This window comes from Diospyros lotus, chromosome 2, assembly GCF_014633365.1.
Source record: "Diospyros lotus cultivar Yz01 chromosome 2, ASM1463336v1, whole genome shotgun sequence".
Taxonomy (NCBI): Eukaryota; Viridiplantae; Streptophyta; class Magnoliopsida; order Ericales; family Ebenaceae; genus Diospyros; species Diospyros lotus.
The window spans coordinates 33,427,517-33,448,897 of record NC_068339.1 but is presented as its reverse complement, the minus strand read 5'-3'; the positions used below and the strand labels follow the sequence as shown (position 1 = coordinate 33,448,897).

General features: G+C 40.6%; 1 protein-coding gene across 1 annotated transcript; it reads right to left on the bottom strand.

The window, feature by feature from the left end:
- Window positions 1-967: 967 nt before the first annotated feature.
- On the bottom strand, window positions 968-20,270 carry LOC127794778 (cysteine-rich receptor-like protein kinase 42). The gene is made up of 6 exons (XM_052326026.1): window positions 19,493-20,270; window positions 19,025-19,138; window positions 18,576-18,926; window positions 2,663-2,897; window positions 2,286-2,430; window positions 968-1,801 (listed from the first exon to the last, which is right to left on the bottom strand). Exons 1-6 carry the CDS (start codon window positions 20,268-20,270, stop codon window positions 1,493-1,495), a joined length of 1,932 nt encoding a protein of 643 aa, XP_052181986.1. The 3' UTR covers window positions 968-1,492.
- Window positions 20,271-21,381: the final 1,111 nt, after the last annotated feature.

Here is a 21,381-nt window from a genome sequence, read left to right as displayed (position 1 = left end):
TCTCTTTTTCAGATCAAATGAGCTAAACTTCTACCTGTGATCTAAGTTAGATGTTAAGTTTCCCAAACAAATATATTGGTGGTCTATTTTTTGCATCATCAATTGTATTTCTATTTCATAGTTGATTATGAAATTAAAACTTATGTTAGTAAGATTAGCAAAGAAAGAAAGAACAAATTATGATCCAAAGTGAGTTGATAAGGGGATCGCAATTCAATTGTTCAATGTCCATTCAAAGGTACGATCCAAAGACCATGAGAAGAGAAGAATTAATATTTTGAATTTGGCATTAAAAAAACATTTTAAGCAATACTCATTTTTTTTATTGAATTTTTTTTAAGAGAGCGTTTGTTAATCAAGATATAAGGTGGAAAATTCAAGATATGGGATGCATTCCTGATTTCTATAATTTTCAACCTGTTTGTTAAACTTATCTGACTATTTTTGGAAAAATTATTAATGACCTCTTATTTTGATCTTTTAAGATATGCTTATCTCTCCTCCCCTCAAGATAAGCATATCTTGATGTTTATAGATAAGAAAAAAATGACATTTGTGTCTTGTAGTACATTTTAAAAATTTAACAAACAATTTAATAAAAATCTTAGAATGCTTTCTAATTTTATCTTAACCATTCTATTTCTTGGTTCGAAAATCATTCCAGAGTTATGTAAATATTCTCTTTATCTTGCTCATTTTAACAAACGTTCTCTAAGGATAGAAAAGACCCATTGTCACTTTATTAGCATTCTTTGTGGCTCAAACTCCCACTAGACATATCCATATTTAATGTCTTATATTATTGTGGGTTGTATAATAAACTCTTCTCCTCCTCAATAGATTCGTAAAACATATAACGTGAAACCATTCAAGGCCCGTTTGAATTTGGCATTTTTCGACACAAACTCAAAAAATAGCAAAAATTTCCTCCCCCCCCCCCCCCAACAAAAGGAATCGGAAACGTGTGCATTCATTGCCAGAAGCAACATCACTAGCATACAACTCAGGAAAATAGGCAACTAGCTAGCTAAACAATCCATCAAGGAAAACACAGATACGCGCGCGCTGGGTAAATCTTCTTTTGTTCCTTTCATCTAATTGATGCCACGCAACGCATGAATTTCCGTTGGAGCTAATGCCATTTTCAGCAAGCAATGAATAAAATTTCTAGGCCACAGCCACAGGCAGTCAAGTCAGTTGGATATCTAGTAATTAAACTGACTAGTATAAGGGGAAAAAGAAGGATAAAAGAGTTAAATATCGCCCCGAAACAAGAGAAAGAAATACACTAGATATACACTACTCCGGCAAGAGTGCCTCTTGTCTGTCCAGCGCCCCTGTGAGCCTCTGATCCCATAGAAACCTTAAAGAACCATTCTTTAATCCATACACTGAATTTTCCAGTATGTGTACGCATCATTTTGAGTAGAATCTACTTATGTTAGCGCGCATGTCAGAACCATTTGAAGATTCATCATCCAGTTCTTGAATGCTAGAAATTGATTGTCGTGTGCATATTTGATGTAGCACTGCTAGTCATGGCAGACGAGCTGTCAGTGTCAGTTGGGGCTAACACGCTCGCATTGAGGAACGGAGGTTGTTCGGGTGAGGGTATGGCTCTTCCTTTCGAGGTTAACATCTCAACCACTTCGGACATTGACGGTCTTAATGCAGCTGAGGCTTGCGTGCATACGAGTCCAATCTGAAGCACATCTGGAGCTTCTTTGCCTTCAAAATCTTTGGGCCTTGAGCTACAATCAACAACTTGGTCGATGGTACCCCCCTTGTAATTCTCCCAGACCTGTTATTGAGAGACGTCAATGTGTCACAAAACATGAATATTTTTACATTTCAGCACAACACTGAATTATGAACCTTATTCCAGAGATTGACACCATCAAATGCACAATGAATTAATTAGTGCTGGTTAGTCAACCAGTGTGGCAGCTACTTTCTTTCTGGAAAGTCATGGGTTCAAGTTATGAAAACAGTCTCTTTGCCCCGCCCTCACAAAGCGGGTAGCCTTTTGCACTAGGTTGCTCATTATTGTTTCCTTTCTTCTCCCTTTCATTTTATAATAGGATTGAAAGGAAAGTGGCCCCAAGGTCTAATAATTCATGTTAAAATAGGATTGAATCAAATAATGTTTATCTGGCAAGTTTCTTTACTAGACCAGTAACGGCAATGTGGATTTTGAGGTTTCAAGAAAAAGAAAAGGATAAAGGTAGTATCAGTTTCAAGAGGAAATATCTGTAAAATTCGACACAGAAGACTATGAATCTTACATTTTGTAAAACTGACCCTGAATCATCGGTAAAAGTATTGTTCTTTTTGCCGCATGCAATCTCAAGTGCCAGCACACCGAAAGCGTAAACATCTGCTTTGTCTGTTAGTTGTCCTCGAAGAAGATATTCAGGAGCCATATACCCCCTAAGTCAAAATTATTGGACAAGGGAGAAGTTACTCGATTGTGTATTGGATAATTATGAAGTGACAAGTGATGAACCACATTGTCCCTTGATTCAGAAATCTGGATATGTGGCTGAAAGGGTTAGTTATTTACTATTTTCAGATTCATCATAAGAACATAAGACAATAATATGGGACAAAGAATCAAATGAAAGTAAAATATAAATAGTAACTGCAATCAACATTTTCTTACAGTGTGCCTGCAATTCCAGTGCTAAGATGGGATCTATCACCAGCAGCACATCGAGCAAGCCCAAAATCGGCTATCTTCGGAGTAAGATTGTCATCAAGGAGAATGTTGCTGCTTTTGATGTCTCTGTGGATAATTTTCACTTGAGAGCCTCCATGGAGAAATGCAAGCCCTTCAGCTATTCCCAATATAATCTTGAAACGCTGCTCCCAGCTGAGAGGTTGACGTGAATTCCTATCTGCATGGAACAACAGAGTTGTTACCACTAGGAGACAGAGTTGAGAAAGTGCATATCTCAGGATTCTTCGCATGAGTTTTTAGATTTGTAGAGATATCTGACCAGTTCCTTCATTTGTTTTTTCCAACCATGGTGCATTATGACATGTTTAGTATTAATAACAGTTATTATAAATAAGGGGTATTAGTGTAATTAATTTAAAATATTTATATATATATTTTGAGTCGTGTTACAGTGCCCAAATGGTTGACGCACGGAATAATCAAACAGAATGAAACCCGCTCGACCAAGGTTCGGTGGACTTCATCTAAGATGAAATCCGCCTAGCACACTGCTATTAAATTTAAAATAAAAAAATAATTAAAATTATAATATAAAAATTAACTTAAATTAAAATTATAATATAAAATATAATTAAATTGAAGTTCGCCACCTGCGGACTTCAATTGAATGAAGTAATATAGTATAATTATAATTATAAAATATAATTAAATTGAATGAAGTCCGCCCGCATGGGCGGACTTCATCTGCCCAGCAGCCCGCCCACTACTAGGTGGGCGGCCCGTTCAGTTCGGGCGGACTTTGATTTTGAGATCCGCTCGACTTTTATTTGGACTTGTTATATATAGTGTGAAACTTCAAATGAGGCCCAAAAGGTTGGGGGGCCATTTGGCAACCGTGGGCTGCTCCTTTGGGCGCCCACTGGAAGGCCAATTGGCAGCCACCTTTGGGCCAGCCCAAGCCTCTTGTATTTGGCTTTCTTTTGTCTCATAGCCTGCAGCTGATTCCTCTTGCACGATCTCATCCAGGCCGTTGTTGCTGCTTTATTTTGTGTAATCCCAGCCATTCAGATGCATTATTTATTTCGTCTCGGGATTGTCAATTGGCGGAGAGTGGAAGACGAAAGAAATTAGGGGTTGGCCGAGAGAGTTGTCATTCTTTAGGGTTTTACTTTCTCTCTCTCTCTCTCTCTGTAAATGTTGTACAGTTCGTCTTCCTCTTGGGTTCTCTAGTTTAATTTTTAATCTAAGGTAAGCTCTTAATCTGTTAGTGATTCTGAGCATCTTTGTATAGAAAACCAAGGTTGTTTTTTGGTTTCGATTTTGCTGTAATCAGATTGAATATATATAGTGGAGTGAGCTCTTCTCACCGGAGCTCAAGTAGACTTAGCCCCTGTTTGGGGTGAACCACTATAAATCGTGTGCCTCTTGTTTCGTTTATGATTTTATTATCATCTGTGTTGTTTTTAGACTCTCGGTTAGTTTTATTGATATCATCAGTGCTTGATTTTGACTGTGTGTGTGGAGATTTGCTATCTCTGTTTGTTCGTAACAGTGGTATCAGAGCCTCTGGTTTACGTATCCAAAGTTTTTGGGTCAAAATCGTGTTCGATTCTTTTTCTCGAAATCTAGGGTTTCATTTCTTTTGTCTGTGTCAGTGTTGTTTTTAAAAATCCCAGGGTTTTCTAAAGAGACTCTATCAGCGGGAGTTTGCTATACAGGTCTCAGTCAGTAATCTAGGGTTTATTTTTGGGTATTTTTCGTGCAACACGAAAATGACAACAACCCGATTTGAAATCGGTACATTCGATGGAAAGGGGGTTTTCGGAAGTTGGAAAAAGAAGATGAGGGTTTTTCTCTCTAATCACAAAGTGCTTATAGCACTCGAGCCAGATGACCGAAAATGGTCATTTGAGCAGGTGTCTCGAATTGATGAAATCAGAGAAGAGGTGTTTAATCTGATATTTCTTCATTTTGGTGATTCTGTAATCCATAAGGTTGACGGTATATCTCTACCCCTTGATCTTTGGAATAGATTAGAATCTCTATATTTTGTTATGTCTACTCCAAATTTGGTTTATTTAAAAGGTATGTTGTTTAACTTTAAGATGAATACCTCTAAATCTATGGATGAAAACATAGATGAATTTACTAAACTTACTTTGTTACTAAGAGGTACTGATCAGGCTTTAGGTGATACTAGTGAAGCCATGATTTTGTTAAACTCTCTACCTGATGATTATGATGTAGTGAAGCATGCTTTACGTTATACTAGTATAGTCCCTAGTATGGAACTTGTTATTTCTGGTATAAAGGCTAGAGAACTAGAACTTAGCACATCTAAGAAAATGGGCAACAATTTGTTTATAAAAGGAAATGCTGATAAAAGAAATTATACTGTGAATACTGAACAACTTAATGGGTCAGGGCAGAAGGGAAAAAAAAAAGATAAGAAGGGAAAACAAAAACAAAAACAAAACAAAAATGGAAGTGTTACCACTATGGGAAAGAGGGACATATAAAGAAATACTGTTATGATTTTTTTAAAAAACAAAAGCAAGGGGGCAATGTAACAATAGCAGCTAGTAGTTCAAATTGTTTAGCTAAGGTGCTTAATGTATCTGTTAACTCTGTTAAAATTGAATGGATTATGGACTCTGGCTGTTCTTTTCATATGTGCCCTAATATTAACTGGTTTCACAACTTCAATAACAGAGAAAGTGGAATAGTATATATGAGAAACAACCATTCATGTAGTGTTTAGGGTAAAGGTGACATAACTCTTAAGTTGCATGACAACAAAGTAAGAACACTCATTGATATACGATATGTACCAGGCCTTAAAAGAAATTTAATTTCTCTCGGTACTCTTGATGAGTTAGGATTCTCATACATAGCTGAAAATGGTTCTATGAATGTTTTTAAAGGAGAAGAGTTAATCCTAACTGGTTCAAAGAGAAATGGCTTATATGTTTTAAATGGTTGCTTTCACTCCTCTGTTATATCAAACTCTACATGCTATGTTAACACTAATAAGATAGAACTATGGCACTTGAGGCTTGGTCACATGAGCCTGAAAGGTTTGTAGGCATTGTCAAACCAAGGATACCTTGGACTAGTGTCTGCTGAGACCCTCGTTTTTTGTGAACCATGTGTGCTAGGCAAGCAACACATGATGAGTTTCCATAAGGGAACTCACTTGGCGAAGGCATGCCTTGAGTACTTACACGCAGATCTCTGGGGACCTTCCCAGGTCCTCACCCATGGCGGCAACAGGTATTTTCTTTCTATCATTGATGATTTTACTAGGAAGGTGTGGGTTTTTCTGTTAAAAACTAAAGATCAAACATTAGAGAAGTTCAAAACATGGAAGATCTTAATAGAAAACCAAGCTGATAGGAAAATCAAAACTCTTAGAACAGACAATGGGTTAGAATTCTGTAATAAAGAGTTTGATGAATATTGCAACTCCCAAGGAATAATTAGGCATAAGACTGTTCGGAACACACCCTAACAAAGTGGGGTGGCTGAAAGGATGAACTAAACCCTCCTTGAAAAAGTGAGGTGCCTTTTGTTCACATCTGGTTTGCCTAAATCCTTTTGGGGAGAGGCCTTAGCAACAGCTTCACACCTAGTAAATAGGAGTCCCTCTACTGCTCTTAATTTTAAATGCCCTGAAGAAAAGTGAACTGGAAGGAAATTAAACTTCAACTACTTAAGAACTTTTGGCTGTGAAGCCTATGCTCACCAGTCAGAAGGTAAACTGGAACCAAGATCCACAAAGTGTGTTTTTGTTGGGTATCAGGAAGGAACTAAGGGATATAGGCTATGGGAAAGACAATCTAAGGGTGTAAAAATTATCATCAGCCGAGATGTTATATTTAATGAAGCAGTCTTCCCTTGCAAATTATCTAATACTGAAGAATCAAACCAACATAGTAACACATATAATTTTATCAGCTTAGGAGGAGCCCAAATAGAAGAGGAGCACCCAGCTATAAATGATAACCCTCAGAGTGCTCTAGTTATACCAGAACCTCAACCAGAAGGTGATCCCTCACCTATATCAAACTTAGACCAGACCTTTGATCATGAATCTGATCATGAGGAACAAAATGATGAAATTGAGATTGAGGTGGAGCATCATGACTCCCCTCAACATGATCTTGGTGACTACCAGCTTGCCCGAGATAGAAGTAGGAGGTCTGTAAGACCACCTGCTAGGTATGCTTTTTCAGATTTAGTATTTTGTGCCTTAGTGGCAAGAGTTGAAATGAGGAGCAGTGAGCCTTCCTCTTATGAGGAGGCTGTTAGCCCAAAGGAAAGTAAAAAATGACAGCAAGCCATGGATGAAGAAATGGCCTCCCTCATGGCCAATAGAACTTGGGTTCTTGTCCCTCGTCCAGAAAATCAGAAGCTGATCCAATGTAAGTGGCTGTTCAAATTAAAAGAAGGTATGTCTTCTAATGACCCTATTAGATATAAAGCAAGACTAGTAGTTAAGGGGTTTACACAAAGGGAAGGGATAGATTATACTGAAATTTTCTCTCTTGTGGTTAAATTTAAGACAATCCGCATGATGCTTGCAGTTGTAGTTCAATTTGATTTAGAACTTGCAGTTAGATGTTAAAACTGCATTTTTGCATGGAGACCTTGATGAACACATTTACATGGTTCAGCCTAATGGTTATGTTGTGTCTGAAAAATCTGATCATGTCTGTTTGTTGAAAAAATTTTTGTATGGCTTAAAACAGGCCCCAAGACAATGGTACAAAAAATTTGATAATTTTGTTCTAGGGGCTGGTTTTGTTAGAAGTCAGTATGATAATTGCTTCTATTTTATACTCACTGATATTCCTGTTTATCTACTGCTGTATGTAGATGATATCCTACTTATTAGCAAGTCTAAGTCAAAGATTAAAAAGTTAAAATCTATGTTAAATACAGCCTTTGATATGAAAGACTTAGGCCCTGCTAAGAAAATATTAGGAATGAAAATTGCAAAAAATAGAAGCAACAATAGACTTAAAATACATCAGCATGATTATTTGGTAAAAACTGTTCATAAATTTGGAATGCAAAACTGTAAAACTGTTATAGTTCCATTGGCTGGACACTTTATTCTATCTAAATTACAGTGTCCCACATCCAATTCTGAAATAATAGAAATGGAAAATGTCCCTTATGCAAATGTAATTGGAACAATTATGTATTCAACGATAAGTATCAGCCCAGACCTTGCATATTCAATTTCATTACTTAGTCGGTATATGTCAAACCCTGGGAAAATTCATTGGGATGCGTTAAAACATTTGCTTAGGTACATAAATGGTACTGTATGCATTGGTTTAAATTTTAAGAAAATATTTGATACACTTGATCTTGTTGGGTATGTTGACTATGATTTTGCAGGGGATAAAGACTCCAGAAAATCCACCACTGCCTACTATTTTACCTTGGGTGGAAACTGCATTAGTTGGAAGTCTCAGTTGCAGCCACTTATAGCTTTGTCCTCTACTGAGGCAAAGTATGTGGCTATAACAGATGCCTTCAAGCCATATGGCTCCAAGGTATTCTCAAGGAAATCCACTTGCTTCAAAGCAAAGTGGTGGTTTTCTCAGATAGCCAAAGTGCCATCCACCTGTCCAAAAATCCAATGTATCATGATTGAACAAAACACATAGATGTGAAGTATCATTATGTAAGGGAAATGATAGCCAACGGAACTGTGGGCATCTAGAAAGTTTCTACAGCCAACAATCCTGCGGACATGGGCACCAAGGTATTGAATGCAACTAAATTCAAGCATTGCTTGAATTTGTTGCATATTGATGATGGCTAAATTATTTTAGTCATTTAGAGCAGTGAAGGTGAGAATTGTAGCATACTGCATTTATATTTCATATCTGATTACTTAGTCATTTGATGTTTCAAAGTGGAGTTTGTTATATATTATGTGAAACTTCAAATGAGGCCCAAAAGGTTGGGGGCCATTTGGCAACCGTGGGCTGCTCCTTTGGGCGCCCACTGGAAGGCCAATTGGCAGCCACCTTTGGGCCAACCCAAGCCTCTTGTATTTGGCTTTCTTTTTGTCTCATAGCCTGCAGCTGATTCCTCTTGCACGATCTCATCCAGGCCGTTGCTGTTGCTTTATTTTGTGTAATCCCAGCCATTTAGATGCATTATTTATTTCGTCTCAGGATTGTCAATTGGCGGAGAGTGGAAGACGAAAGAAATTAGGGGTTGGCCGAGAGAGTTGTCATTCTTTAGGGTTTTACTTTCTTTCTCTCTCTGTAAATGTTGTACAGTTTGTCTTCCTTTTGGGTTCTCTAGTTTTATTTTTGATCTAAGGTAAGCTCTTAATCTGTTAGTGATTTTGAGCATCTTTGTATAGAAAACCAGGGTTGTTTTTTGGTTTCGATTTTGCTGTAATCAGATTGAATATATATAGTGGAGTGAGCTCTTCTCACCGGAGCTCAAGTGGACGTAGCCCCTATTTGGGGTGAACCATTATAAATCGTGTGCCTCCTGTTTCGTTTATGATTTTATTATCATCTGTGTTGTCTTTAGACTCTCGGTCAGTTTCATTGATATCATCAGTGCTTGATTTTGACTGTGTGTGTGGAGATTTGCTATCTCTGTTTGTTCATAACAGACATGTATTTTGAGGTGAAGCAACAGTTTTAAGGTGAAGATATTTTTGTCTTTTAATGCCTTTAGTCATCCTGTACGTCAACCAATTCGGGCAAAGTAGCATTATTCATATATTTTTTTGTATTATACACTTTTGATATAATACACACATTATTTTATTCACATGGTATCAGACCCATTAGACAAACCCCAACCCTAGATCCAGCTGTTGCTACTGTTGTTGCCGTCGTTGCGACCTTCGATCGACATCACAACCTCTATTTAACGCGACCGTTCGTCTTCTCTGACCGCCTGCAATGGAAGAAGAAAAGCCTCAGTCAGATCTGAAATTGTCGGCGCCACATGTCTACTTCTCCAGCTGACTGTCCTCATCGTTGTCTTATTCAATCGACACTGCCTAGTCGCCGCCGTCGTTAGCCGTTGCCCTCTCCACCATTGCTCGCGACCATTGGCTTTCTACTTGCTACGTTGCAGACTGACTGTTGGCCTCCCCACATGCCATCATCTTCTCCAGCCGCCTTGCCTTCATCGTTGGTCGCCTTGCCTTCTAAGGCCGCCTTGCCTAACAACTCCCACAAAGTCGCCACCATCGTCTTTGTCTGCCGTTTAGCCACCGTCGCCGTTTGGATTTCCTCCATTGCAGAAGGTCACTGTTTCAGCAAACCCAGATCTCGCCTAGATCTGGTTTGACCTGACCTGCCTAGTCTGTGACCCACTCCAGATCGGACAAATTTGACAGCTGCCTCCGCCGTTTGCGGCCTTCGCCGCCTTTGTTAGCCCAGAGCTTCAAGTTTTCAGTCATTGAAGCAGCAGGCAAGCTTGCTGCCCAGATCTTCAAGCTTCTCACCTAGACCTTGCCTAAATTTGGACCAAATTCGACCTGCTCCAGATCTAGTCAGCAAGAACAACAGGATGTTATTTTCGTATCATGTCTTCATTTACGGCACACTCTTTATCCACAAGCCTTTCCACCACATCCACAATTGTAATTATTCCCCATTTTTTGGGCACACAAATTATTAACATGGAGAAATTGAATGAATAAAATTATTCTTCTTGGTCATCCGTGATTGAAATTTGGTTTCTTGGACATGACCTTGAGGATCATTTATCAAAGATCATTTCAACCATTCTCGAGGGAAATCAACCTCCTTGGCGATAGGTGGATGCACACTTACTCAATTTGTTGTGGTAGACTATTGAGCCGACTTTGATGCTTATATTTTGACCTTTTCGTGAGTGTAGTGCTCTATGGAGTTGAGCTCGTGAGCTTTATATGAGTAACATCACTCGTATTTATGATGTGATTGGTGCTTTGTTCAATCTACAATAGGATGATTTAGATATGACAACCCATTTGGGTAAGCTCCAAGCTTCTGTTGTTGATTTTAACGAGTTAATGCCCTTTGATACTGATATTAAGAAACAACATTAGCGACGTCCTCGACCTGTGGCTCAACCAATAGCGTTTATCGTCGCTAGTTCGAGGGAGCCATCCATTGACTCATCCCTTGTGCCTGCTCATTCTTCCTCCTCTAGTCTATCACCCTTGGTTTTTGATCTTGACTCACCTATTGCTTTTCATAAAGGTACTCGTCATTGCACCACTCTCTATCCCATTTCAAATTTTGTTAGTTATAATTCTTTGTCCTTTGGATATTCTGCTTTTGTTTTTTCTTTATCTTACGTTCCTCTTCTTAAATTTGTTCCCGAAACTCTTTTCCATCCGAGGTGTTGGGTTGTTGTGGTTGAAGAAATGATTGCCTTACATTCCACTAGGACTTGAGACTTGGTACCTTTTCTCAATGGTAAGTTTGTTATTGGTTGTCACTGGATTTACACTGTTAAAGTTGGTCATGATGGTCAGATTGATCGCCTTAAGGCTTGCCTTGTTGCCAAAGGATATACTCAGATTTTTGGGCTTAATTATGGCGATACATTTTCTCCTATTGCTAAGATCTCATCTGTTCGCATTTTTTTGGTCCCTTGCCACTATGTTTCATTGGCCTTTTCATCAACTAGACATAAAAAATGCTTTTCTTCATGGCAATTTACAAGAAGGGGTGTATATGGAGCAATCTCCTAGCTTTGTTGCTTAGGGGGAGTCTGGATTGGTGTGTGTCACAAGCCTAATGGCTTATGTGTAATAAACTAGAGATGCATAGCTAAGATGGTAATAACAGAATGGCTATAACAGATTGCATGTGCAAGCGGTTTCGCCTAAGCCACTTGCAGGAATCAGTTGTGATAACAACCAGTTGGGCGAGCCTATAAATGGGCATTGTATGTGAGGAAGGGATCTATTAATGAATACATTCGGATCTTTCCCTCTCTAATTTCTCTCTATGTTTCTTTCCCTCTTCTTAATTCAAATTCTCCCTCTCTTTCTCTTTCTCAAATTACTGATTCTCCTAGAATTACCCAAGCCTCCTACCCAAGGCTTAACAATTGGTATCAGAGCTAGCGGCCTCGGCAGTGTTTTTGGAAGGAAGTGCGAAGAAGACGGTGGCGGAAGGAATGAGACTTAAACAATTGGAAACCAGAATGGAAGCACTGGAGTTCGGAATGACGCAGACACACGAGGCTATCACCCAAAGTAGGGAAGATGTGGCTGCAATGCGAGAAGGAATGTGAGAGGAACTGGCAACTTCTCGCGAGGATATGCACCGCGAGCTGGAAAGGCATAGAGAAATGATGGATCAGTTTGGTCAAAGGATCAATAGCATGTTTAATATGCTATCATCCTTACCACAATTCCGTTTACCAACGGAATTTCCCCCGCGATCTGGAGCTGATCCAAATCCGAACGGATCTGGAATACTTCCGAGACCTACAGGAGAAGCGGAGTTGGAAGGGGTGCAAGGAGTTGACACAAATCCTCAGGTAAGGGAATTTCAATTACAACCTGGTACTCACACGCCAATGCCAAGGCTAGAGATACCATTATTTGATGGGACAAGGCCAAGATGGTGGGTGCGCCGGTGTGAACGTTTCTTCCAGTATTATAATGTGGCTGAGACTTAGCGAATTACATTGGCCACAGCCTATCTTAATGATTCAGCTAATTGCTGGTTTCAAGGATGGTATAGGTACCAGGGAATTGGGGTGAGATGGATCGATTTTGTCGAAGAACTATGTAGGCGTTTTGGAGAGAAAAATTTGGCAGATGTGATAGAAGAATTCAACAAACTTCGGCAAGAAGGGACGGTAACAGAGTATTTAGAGAAATTCGAGGAGCTAGGAGCTCTAATGTGGAACTCCTAACCATCACTTACTGAGCAATATTTTGTGTCCAGCTTTATCAATGGGCTCAAGGATGAGTTGAGATCCATGGTAAAGATGATAATGCCACTCATGGTTAGATAAGCAGCAGAAAAGGCCCGATTACAAGAATTAACGTTGGAAGCTATCTACAAAAGGAATAGGGCCTCCTCTCGAACAGGACCGTTAATCAGTCTACCTCCTAGTGGTCATGCGCGGGAGATAGGGACGACAGGAGGTACGGGTCCACCAAGAGGAAGTCAGCAAGCCGTGGCGATCAGAAATCCCACTATGGAACAGAGTAGACAGTTGCGGCTCTGTTTTAGATGTGGAGATCCTGATAGTCCTGGCCACCAATGTAGAAGGTAGCTACTAAACATGGAGGGTGGTGAGGAGCAAATATTAGAGAAGGAGCAAGAAGACCTTGAAGAAATAGAGGTGGAAGTTCCTCAAGGTGATCCTGTCGGTGAAGGAGGGGAAATTTCATTTCATGCACTGAAAGGGGAGCATGCAGGGCAAATCATTAAGGTTGAAGGGAAAGTGGGCAAGAGAAGAATGATGGTGTTTATTGATAGTGGCAGCACCCACAACTTCCTCAATGAAGCAACTGCCGTGGAACTAGGGTGTGCCTTGGTAAATACTTCTCCCTTGTCTGTAACAGTAGCTAACGATAATAAAATGTATAGCAACCATAAGAGTGTAGGGTTTAAATGGCTGATGCAAGGGGAAGAGTTCTCTACAGATTTAAGAATTCTGGAACTAGGAGGCTGTGACCTCGTCCTTGGGGTGGATTGGATGAGGACAGTAAGTCCTCTGACTTTCGACTTCAATAAATTGGAAGTCACACTGGATTTTAAAGGCCAGAAGTTGACATTAAAAGGGTGCCTTGAGGTAGGGGAATGCAAGATGATCACAGGAAAAAAATTACAGAAGTTGCTAATGAAAGGAAAAGGGAAAATATCCCAGCTATTTTCCATTCAAACGATAGGAAAAGATGAGCAGGAGAGCCCTCCCACTTCCAACCTCTTTGCAAAGGTAACATTTCCTACTGAATTAGGTCCATTGCTTATGAAATTTCAGGAATTATTTGTGGAACCATGCACCCTACCTCCAAACCGCATGTTTAATCATACTATACCTTTGAAACCCAATTCTGAGCCAGTAAACGTTCGAGCCTATCGTTATCCCCCTTATCAGAAGCCTGAGATTGAAAAACAGGTCAAAAATATGCTCTAAACGGCCATTATCCAACCGAGTCAAAGCCCTTTCGCCTCATCCATTATTCTCGTCAAAAAGAAGGATGGTACTTGGCGTTTTTGCATCGACTATAGGCAGTTTAACAACCTCACCGTAAAAAATAAATTCCCCATCCCTTTGATAGAAGACCTATTAGACGAGCTAAATGGTGCTGTCATCTTCACGAAACTAGACCTGAGGGCAGGGTATCATCAAATCAGAATGAACCCTGCCGACATCCATAAAACAGCCTTCCGCACACACCAAGGCCTCTATGAATTTTGGGTGATACCATTTGGGCTCACCAATGCCCCAACCACTTTTCAGGCCCTTATGAACCACCTCTTTGCCCCATACTTGCGGAAATTTATTTTAGTCTTTTTTGATGACATTTTAGTTTACAGCCCCAACCTCAAATAACACCTAGCCCACCTGCAAACCACATTTGAAATCCTGAAAGTTAATTAATTGTTTGTTAAACTCTCTAAGTGTTCCTTTGCAAAGAATGAGGTGGATTATTTAGGGCATATCATTTCTGGTCGAGGAGTCAGCACCGACCCCAGTTAAATTACAGCAATGTTGGAATGGCCCAAGCCTTTGACAATAAGGGAGTTGAGGGGATTTCTTGGCTTAACAGGGTATTATAGAAGATTTATACAGAATTATGGAGTGATCAGTAAGCCATTGACTGAATTACTCAAGAAGGACAACTTCAGATGGAATCCCCAGGCTGAGCAAGCTTTCAACACCCTAAAAAAGGTGATGACACAAGCCCCAGTTCTGGCACTACCGGATTCTCTAAGGATTTTGTGGTGGAGACTGATGCATGCGACATCGGGGTAGGTGAAATGCTGACACAAGAAGGGAAACCCCTCGCTTACATCAGTCAAGCACTGGCTGCTCGACACCGAGGGCTAAGTGTGTATGAGAAAGAATTGTTAGCCATGATTATAGCTATCGACAAGTGGAGACATTATTTGGATGGAGCCTCCTTCATAATACGGACTGACCATGATAGCCTAAAACACCTCCTCCAACAGAAGCTGCATACGCATTTGCAAAGGAAGGGAATATCCAAATTGTTGGGCCTGAATTATGTGATACAGTATAAGCAGGGAAAGGAAAACATTGTGGCCGATACTCTGTGACGAAGATCAGAAGCAGGGGAATGTGAGGCAATCATCGCCGTGGTGCTTGATTGGGTCAAAGACGTTACTGGAAGCTATGAGAAGTCTGAGTGGACCAAATCCCTCTAAACCCAATTAGCCGTGCAGCACTCCAATGAGCAGGGATATTCTATGTCCGATGGGTTGATCAGGTTCAAAGGCAGATTGGTCATGGGCAATGACAGGGAACTAAGAGCTAAGATTTTACAGGCTTTACATAGCTCTCCACTAGGGGGACACTCGGGGGTTCGAGCTACTTATTACTAGGTTCGACATATGTTCTTTTGGCCTGGCCTCAAGAAAGAAGTTATAGAGTTTGTGGCAGCTTGCATGACGTGCCAATGATGCAAGCATGAACAAGTGGCTTATCCAGGATTGTTACAGCCACTGGCTATACTAGACAGAGCATGGGAGGAGATCTCCATGGATTTCATCGAGGGCTTGCCCAAATCAGAGGGACGAAACGCGATTCTCGTTGTGGTCGATCGGCTGACCAAATTTGCTCACTTCATTAGCCTCACTCACCCTTTCACAGCCCAGGAGATTGCTTAAGTGTTCATTGATACAGTGGCCAAACTGCATGGCCTACCTAAATCCATCGTCTCGGATCGAGACAAAATATTTACCAGCCACTTCTGGCAGGAGTTGTTCAAGACCTTAGGGGTGAGTTTACATATGTCATCAGCATACCATCCAGAGTCTGATGGGCAGACCGAAAGGGTCAACCAGTGCTTGGAATCTTATTTGCGATGTATGTGTTTTGCTCGGCCTAAGAGTTAGGGTAAGTGGCTCTCTTTATCTCAATGGTGGTATAACACAACTTACCATAACACTATCAAGAAGACTCCCTTTGAGGCTCTATTTGGATACCAGACACCTATAATGCCTGCCATGACAGGTACCAATCGGGTGCGAACTAACACAGCTGAGTATTTGCAAGACCGGCAGGAGATGATCTCACTCCTCAAGCAAGAGTTGGCTACCGCTAACAACAGGATGAAACAAGTTGCCCACTGCAAACGAAGTGACCGAAATTTTGAAGTAGGCGATCGGGTATTCTTAAAGGTTTGACGGTTCCTACAGCCCTCTTTTTCTCAGGTCACCCCCACCAAACTCAGTCCTAAGTACTTTGGACCATTTCTCATCTTGGAGCGGGTGGGTCAAGTCGCCTACCGATTGCAGTTACCTCCCCACGTGGAATGCCACCCAGTATTTCATGTCTCCCTATTGAAGAAGTTCATCGAGCTTAACGCTACTGTGAGCTCCGAACCACCTCCTACAGCTGAAGAGGCCGACGGTGACGGGGAACCATTAGCCATCATCGACCGGTGAGTAGTCCATCAGGGCCCCATACCTCTCATCCAAGTACTGGTTCAGTGGTCCAACCGACACCCGGAGTCTACCACTTGGGAATACCTTCCCCAACTGTTGACTCAATTTCCACGCGCTGCTCAGCTACTCACCTTCCTTGGGGACAAGGAAGATTTTAAGGGGCCGGGACTATCACAAGCCTAATGGCTTATGTGTAATAAACTAGAGATGCATAGCTAAGATGGTAATAACAGAATGGCTATAACAGATTGCATGTGCAGGCAGTTCCGCCTAAGCCACTTGTAGGAATCAGTTGTGATAACAACTAGTTGGGCGAGCCTATAAATGGGCATTGTATGTGAGGAAGGGATCTATCAATGAATACATTCGGATCTTTCCCTCTCTAATTTCTCTCTCTGTTTCTTTCCATCTTCTTAATTCAAATTCTCCCCCTCTTTCTCTTTCTCAAATTATCGATTCTCCCAAAATTTCCCAAGCCTCCTACCCGAGGCTTAACAGTGTGTCGCCTTTGAAAATCCTTATACGGCTTAAAACAGTTTCCTCGAGCTTGGTTTGGTCGATTTAGCTTAGCTGTTTTTGAGTTTGGGTTAACTCGTAGGGAAGTTGATCATTTTGTTTTTTATCGCTTTCAATCTAGCCGCCACATTCTTCTAGTGGTATATGTTGATGATATAGTACTTATAGGAGATGATGAAGTTGGTATCATTGAATTGAAGGCATATCTTCACCAATAGTTTCAAACTAAGGATCTGGGTTCCTTGAAATATTTTTTGGGCATTGAGGTAGCTTGGTTAAAGTAAGGCATTTATATTTCTCAAAGGAAGTATGCCTTGGATATGCTAGAGGAGACAAGGTTGCTTGGATGTAAGCCAATAGATACCCCTATGGATTCAAATATCAGACTATTGCCAAGACAAAGGGAGTCTCTTTCTGATCCTGGGCACTACTGTCGACAAGTTGGGAAACTTAATTACCTCATAGCCACACGTCCTGATATTTCATTTACTGTGAGTGTGGTGAGTCAGATCTTGGATTCACCTTGTGAAAGTCATTGGGATGCAGTGATTCGTATTCTTCGGCATATTAAGGCTGCCTCCAGTTGGGGTGTATTGTATTAGAATCACGGACACTGCCGAACTATGGGATATACGGATGCTAATTAGGCGAGATCCCCTGGTGACAGACAATCCACATTTGGATACTATGTATTTGTGTGTGGAAACCTAGTCTCTTGAAAAAGTAAGAAACAAAGTGTTGTCACCAGGTCCATTACAAAGGCTGAATATAGGGCAATGGCTATAACAACATGTGAGCTAATGTGGTTGAAATAATTAATTGAAGAGTTAGGAGTTACGTAGGTCAAGCCTATGCTATTGATTTGTGACAATCAAGTTGCAATGCATATTGTTTCTAGTCTTGTATTTCATAAGAAAATCAAGCATATTGAAATTGATTGCCACTTTGTTAGAGAAAAAGGTGTTATCTGGGAACATAGTTACAACATATATGGGTTCTAGCGATCAGTTGGCTTATTTACTCACCAAGTTACTTAGAGGTTCTCATGTGAATTACATTTGTATCAAACTGGGCATGCTCAATATATATACTCCAACTTGAGCGGGAGTGTTAAATAAGATAAATAAGAAATATTAGTGTAATTAACTTAAAATACTTGTATATATATATTCTCTTATATTATATACTTTTGATATAATACACACATTATTTTATTCACAGTAACAAAGTAATCATCACGATGCGAAACTCAATAAGCAAGTGCGATAGTTGGCAGTCTTAAGTGTGAATTTGGCTAAGATGAGAGTATCATGAAGAACATGTCTTGCTGAAGGAAAAAACAAAACTAGTAGCTAGGCAAGACTTTTCAAGTAACTGTTTTGCATAAAGAATGAATGGCAAGAGGGAAGCATGATCCCCTTATTTATTTTGTTTTATGATCATTTGAATACATACAGTTCTTAAGAGCAGTTTGTGAAGTAATACTAATTCGCAAGAGTTCAATCAGTTGTTATCATACATGATGTTGCCGTAAAGCTAGGGGGATAGAAAATCGTGTTGCTCCAATTCTAATTGAAAGAGATGCACATAGTTTTAGATTCTACACAATCTGATAAGATAACATTGCCTTAGGTCGAAAGCAGTCAAAACAAAAGCAACGGTGGCCATGAAAAAGATGCTGAGCATATTCACAAAAGAACCGAGTGGAAAAATGAAGATGAACTATCCCTTACCAAACAAGATACGATCGAGGCTTTTGTTGGGTACAAATTCGTAAACAAGAAGGGTTTCTGGACCCTCGATGCTGCAACCAAAAAGTCTTACAAGGTTCTTGTGTTGAACTCCGCTGATCGAATTCACCTCATTGAAGAAGTCATCCACCCAGTGCTTTGTATTGTAGAGCAACCTTTTTACAGCAACTGTGCTCCCATCAGGAAGAGTACCTCTGAATACAGAGCCAGAGGCTCCTTGACCGAGTTTATTTGAGGAACTGAAATGATCAGTTGCTTGCTCAAGCACTTGGTACTTGAAATGCAAGTTAGACTGGTTTACAAAAGCTGGAACCTCATCATGTTTCTTCCGCTCTAAGTAGAGTAGGAAAATCACATTACATTAGAGCAAGTACAATTTGAAAAACATTGTAAGGAAGGAAAAATCTTGATTTTCAGTGATTAATGGGTACCTTCTCTCCTCTTGGAGAATATGTAGTAGCCTATAATTGCCCCGAAGAGAGCCAGGACTGAGCTAAATCCTAGTACGGACCCTCCAATAATGCAGGCTCTACGCGTTCCTAATGCTAGAAACAAGTAGCTGAAATTGGTTAGACTCAAGTCAATCGTGTCCCACTATGTATCAAAGTTCCCTCTTAGCTTTGCAACACATGACATACGCAAAAAACAAATGAGTATGTATTACAGTTTCCAAGTTTCTCTGTTTCAAAGTGTCTGTTTTTCTAGCGAGTTTCAAAAACAGTGAAAATGAAAACAACATTCATTGATCTTCATTGACTTACTAGTTCTAGCATAAAGGCAAGCTCATTCTACTTTGGGGACAAAATTCCAACATATTCACAAGACCCAATTTCATTGATTTGTACATGCAGAAGCAGAGATGAATGAGTGATGGCGATGGGTTGGATATTCTTACTTACCACTTTGATCATTGTCCTCTCCGTTGCCGAAGAAGTCGAGATAAGAGTACCTCAAATAACAGCCAGCATTGAAGGCTCTCCCTTCTCCGGCAGGCAGACACCTCTTCACCTTGCTCCACGCATTGTCCAAGCAAGCTTGGCAGCCCGTGGAATTCAAAGTGTTCCAGCATTGCCCAAGGGCATAAGCCGCCGGCACGCTGGTCATCACCTCGGCCTCCCCCATCCCGCCCCGCCGCGTCGACGTCGCCATCTCCGTCGCGTTCGCCACCGCCTCCGCTACCTTCTCCGAAAACTGCGCCTTCATGTCCCCGTCGCTAAGCAGTTTCAGGGAGGCGCTGCACGACCTGGAATCGTACCTCGTGTTGACAGTCTCCTGGAAGAAGTCGTATTCGTCGTACCGGATAAAGCAGCCCTCCAGGTAGACGCGGCCGCTGGCGGATGGCACGCAGCGAGTGAGCTTCGTTCTTGCCTCCGTGAAACAGAGCTGGCAGTCTTCTTCAGAGAGGTCCTTGTGGCATTGGGCGTATCCGAAGATAGGTAGCGGCGGAGATTGAATCGAATAGAGCCCCCATTGCCGTTGAATCACCAAGAGGTTGAGATGCTCCATCACGCTCACGAAATTGGCGACGAAGTTGGCGTCAGTCGTGAGATGGGTGTCGTCGCATATCAGGTGGGCGAGGGAGGTCCGCGGGTCGGAGAGGGAAGGATTCAAGAACAAAATCCAGATTATGAGAGAGACCCATTTGAGATGACAACAAATCTGAACAGGAAAAGGCATTGAATCGAATCCAATTATTGGGTCCGAGGCTTCCGGGATTTTGTGAAGCGCTCTGTTTCATACCATAATGGCGAAACAGAGCAGGTGATGATTGTGAAACAGAGGAACAAAGCATAGAATCGATCTTTCTGGACTCTAGTTTCAAATGATAGAAGACATCGGAGATGAAAAGGATTTGCCTTGATCTCTCTCTCTCTCTCGGTATCGGGGAGATAGGAGAAGAGAGAGAGAGGGTGGGTAAATAGGGTGTGGAAATGGGGGAATTTGAACTGTGAGTTGAAAAGCATTCATGGTGACAACAATGGTGTTGATTATTTCGTGGGTATTACAGAGAGGAGGTTGAGGAAGAAGACGAATGCACTATATTTCGGTTTCGGTTTTGCTTTTGCTTTATTTAGACAAACCACCTCATTCTCAATGCACCCCATTGCAGAAGACAGAAGGCAGGCTCGCTTTTAATTATTATTTTTAATTTAACTTCCAGATGAAATTGCTTTAAGTTTTTAAATTATTTTTCTCTTATTTATTAGTGTTTGGATTATTATATTTTACAAAATGAATAAAACTTAAAACCTACCTTCAAAATGTACGCATTTGTTTGTTTTGCATTTGTATATAAAATATATACTTTCAAACAATTTATTTTAACATATTATTTGAAAAAATATTTTTGCTTATAAAATATTATAAGTAAAAAAACTCATGTACAAGGATAAAAACTATCTTTTATTTTACATAAAATATGTTATATAAAAAATACAAAGCACTAATGTCGTAGCATACCGGGGGGAGTTTTCTCGAAGAAGTCATCATCATGGGAGAATTCATTCTCTTAGAAGAGTTTTCTCGGGGAGAGGAAGTTTTCTTAGACTTCATAACGAATAACATCCTTGGGACTCATTCTCTTGGAGAGAAATCTTGCATGTTGCAATTCACTCGGTCGAGCCATCATCTCGATAAAGAACAACGAAGAACTTTCTCTCGCACAACTTTACCCCATGTTGTCCCACACAAGGTGGCTTGCCTAAAATAGGCTTTTCTTCCTCTAGGGGACCATTCCTTTATGGGATTTCTCATGAAGACCCTCTTCCAAGATTAATTCCGAGACAAC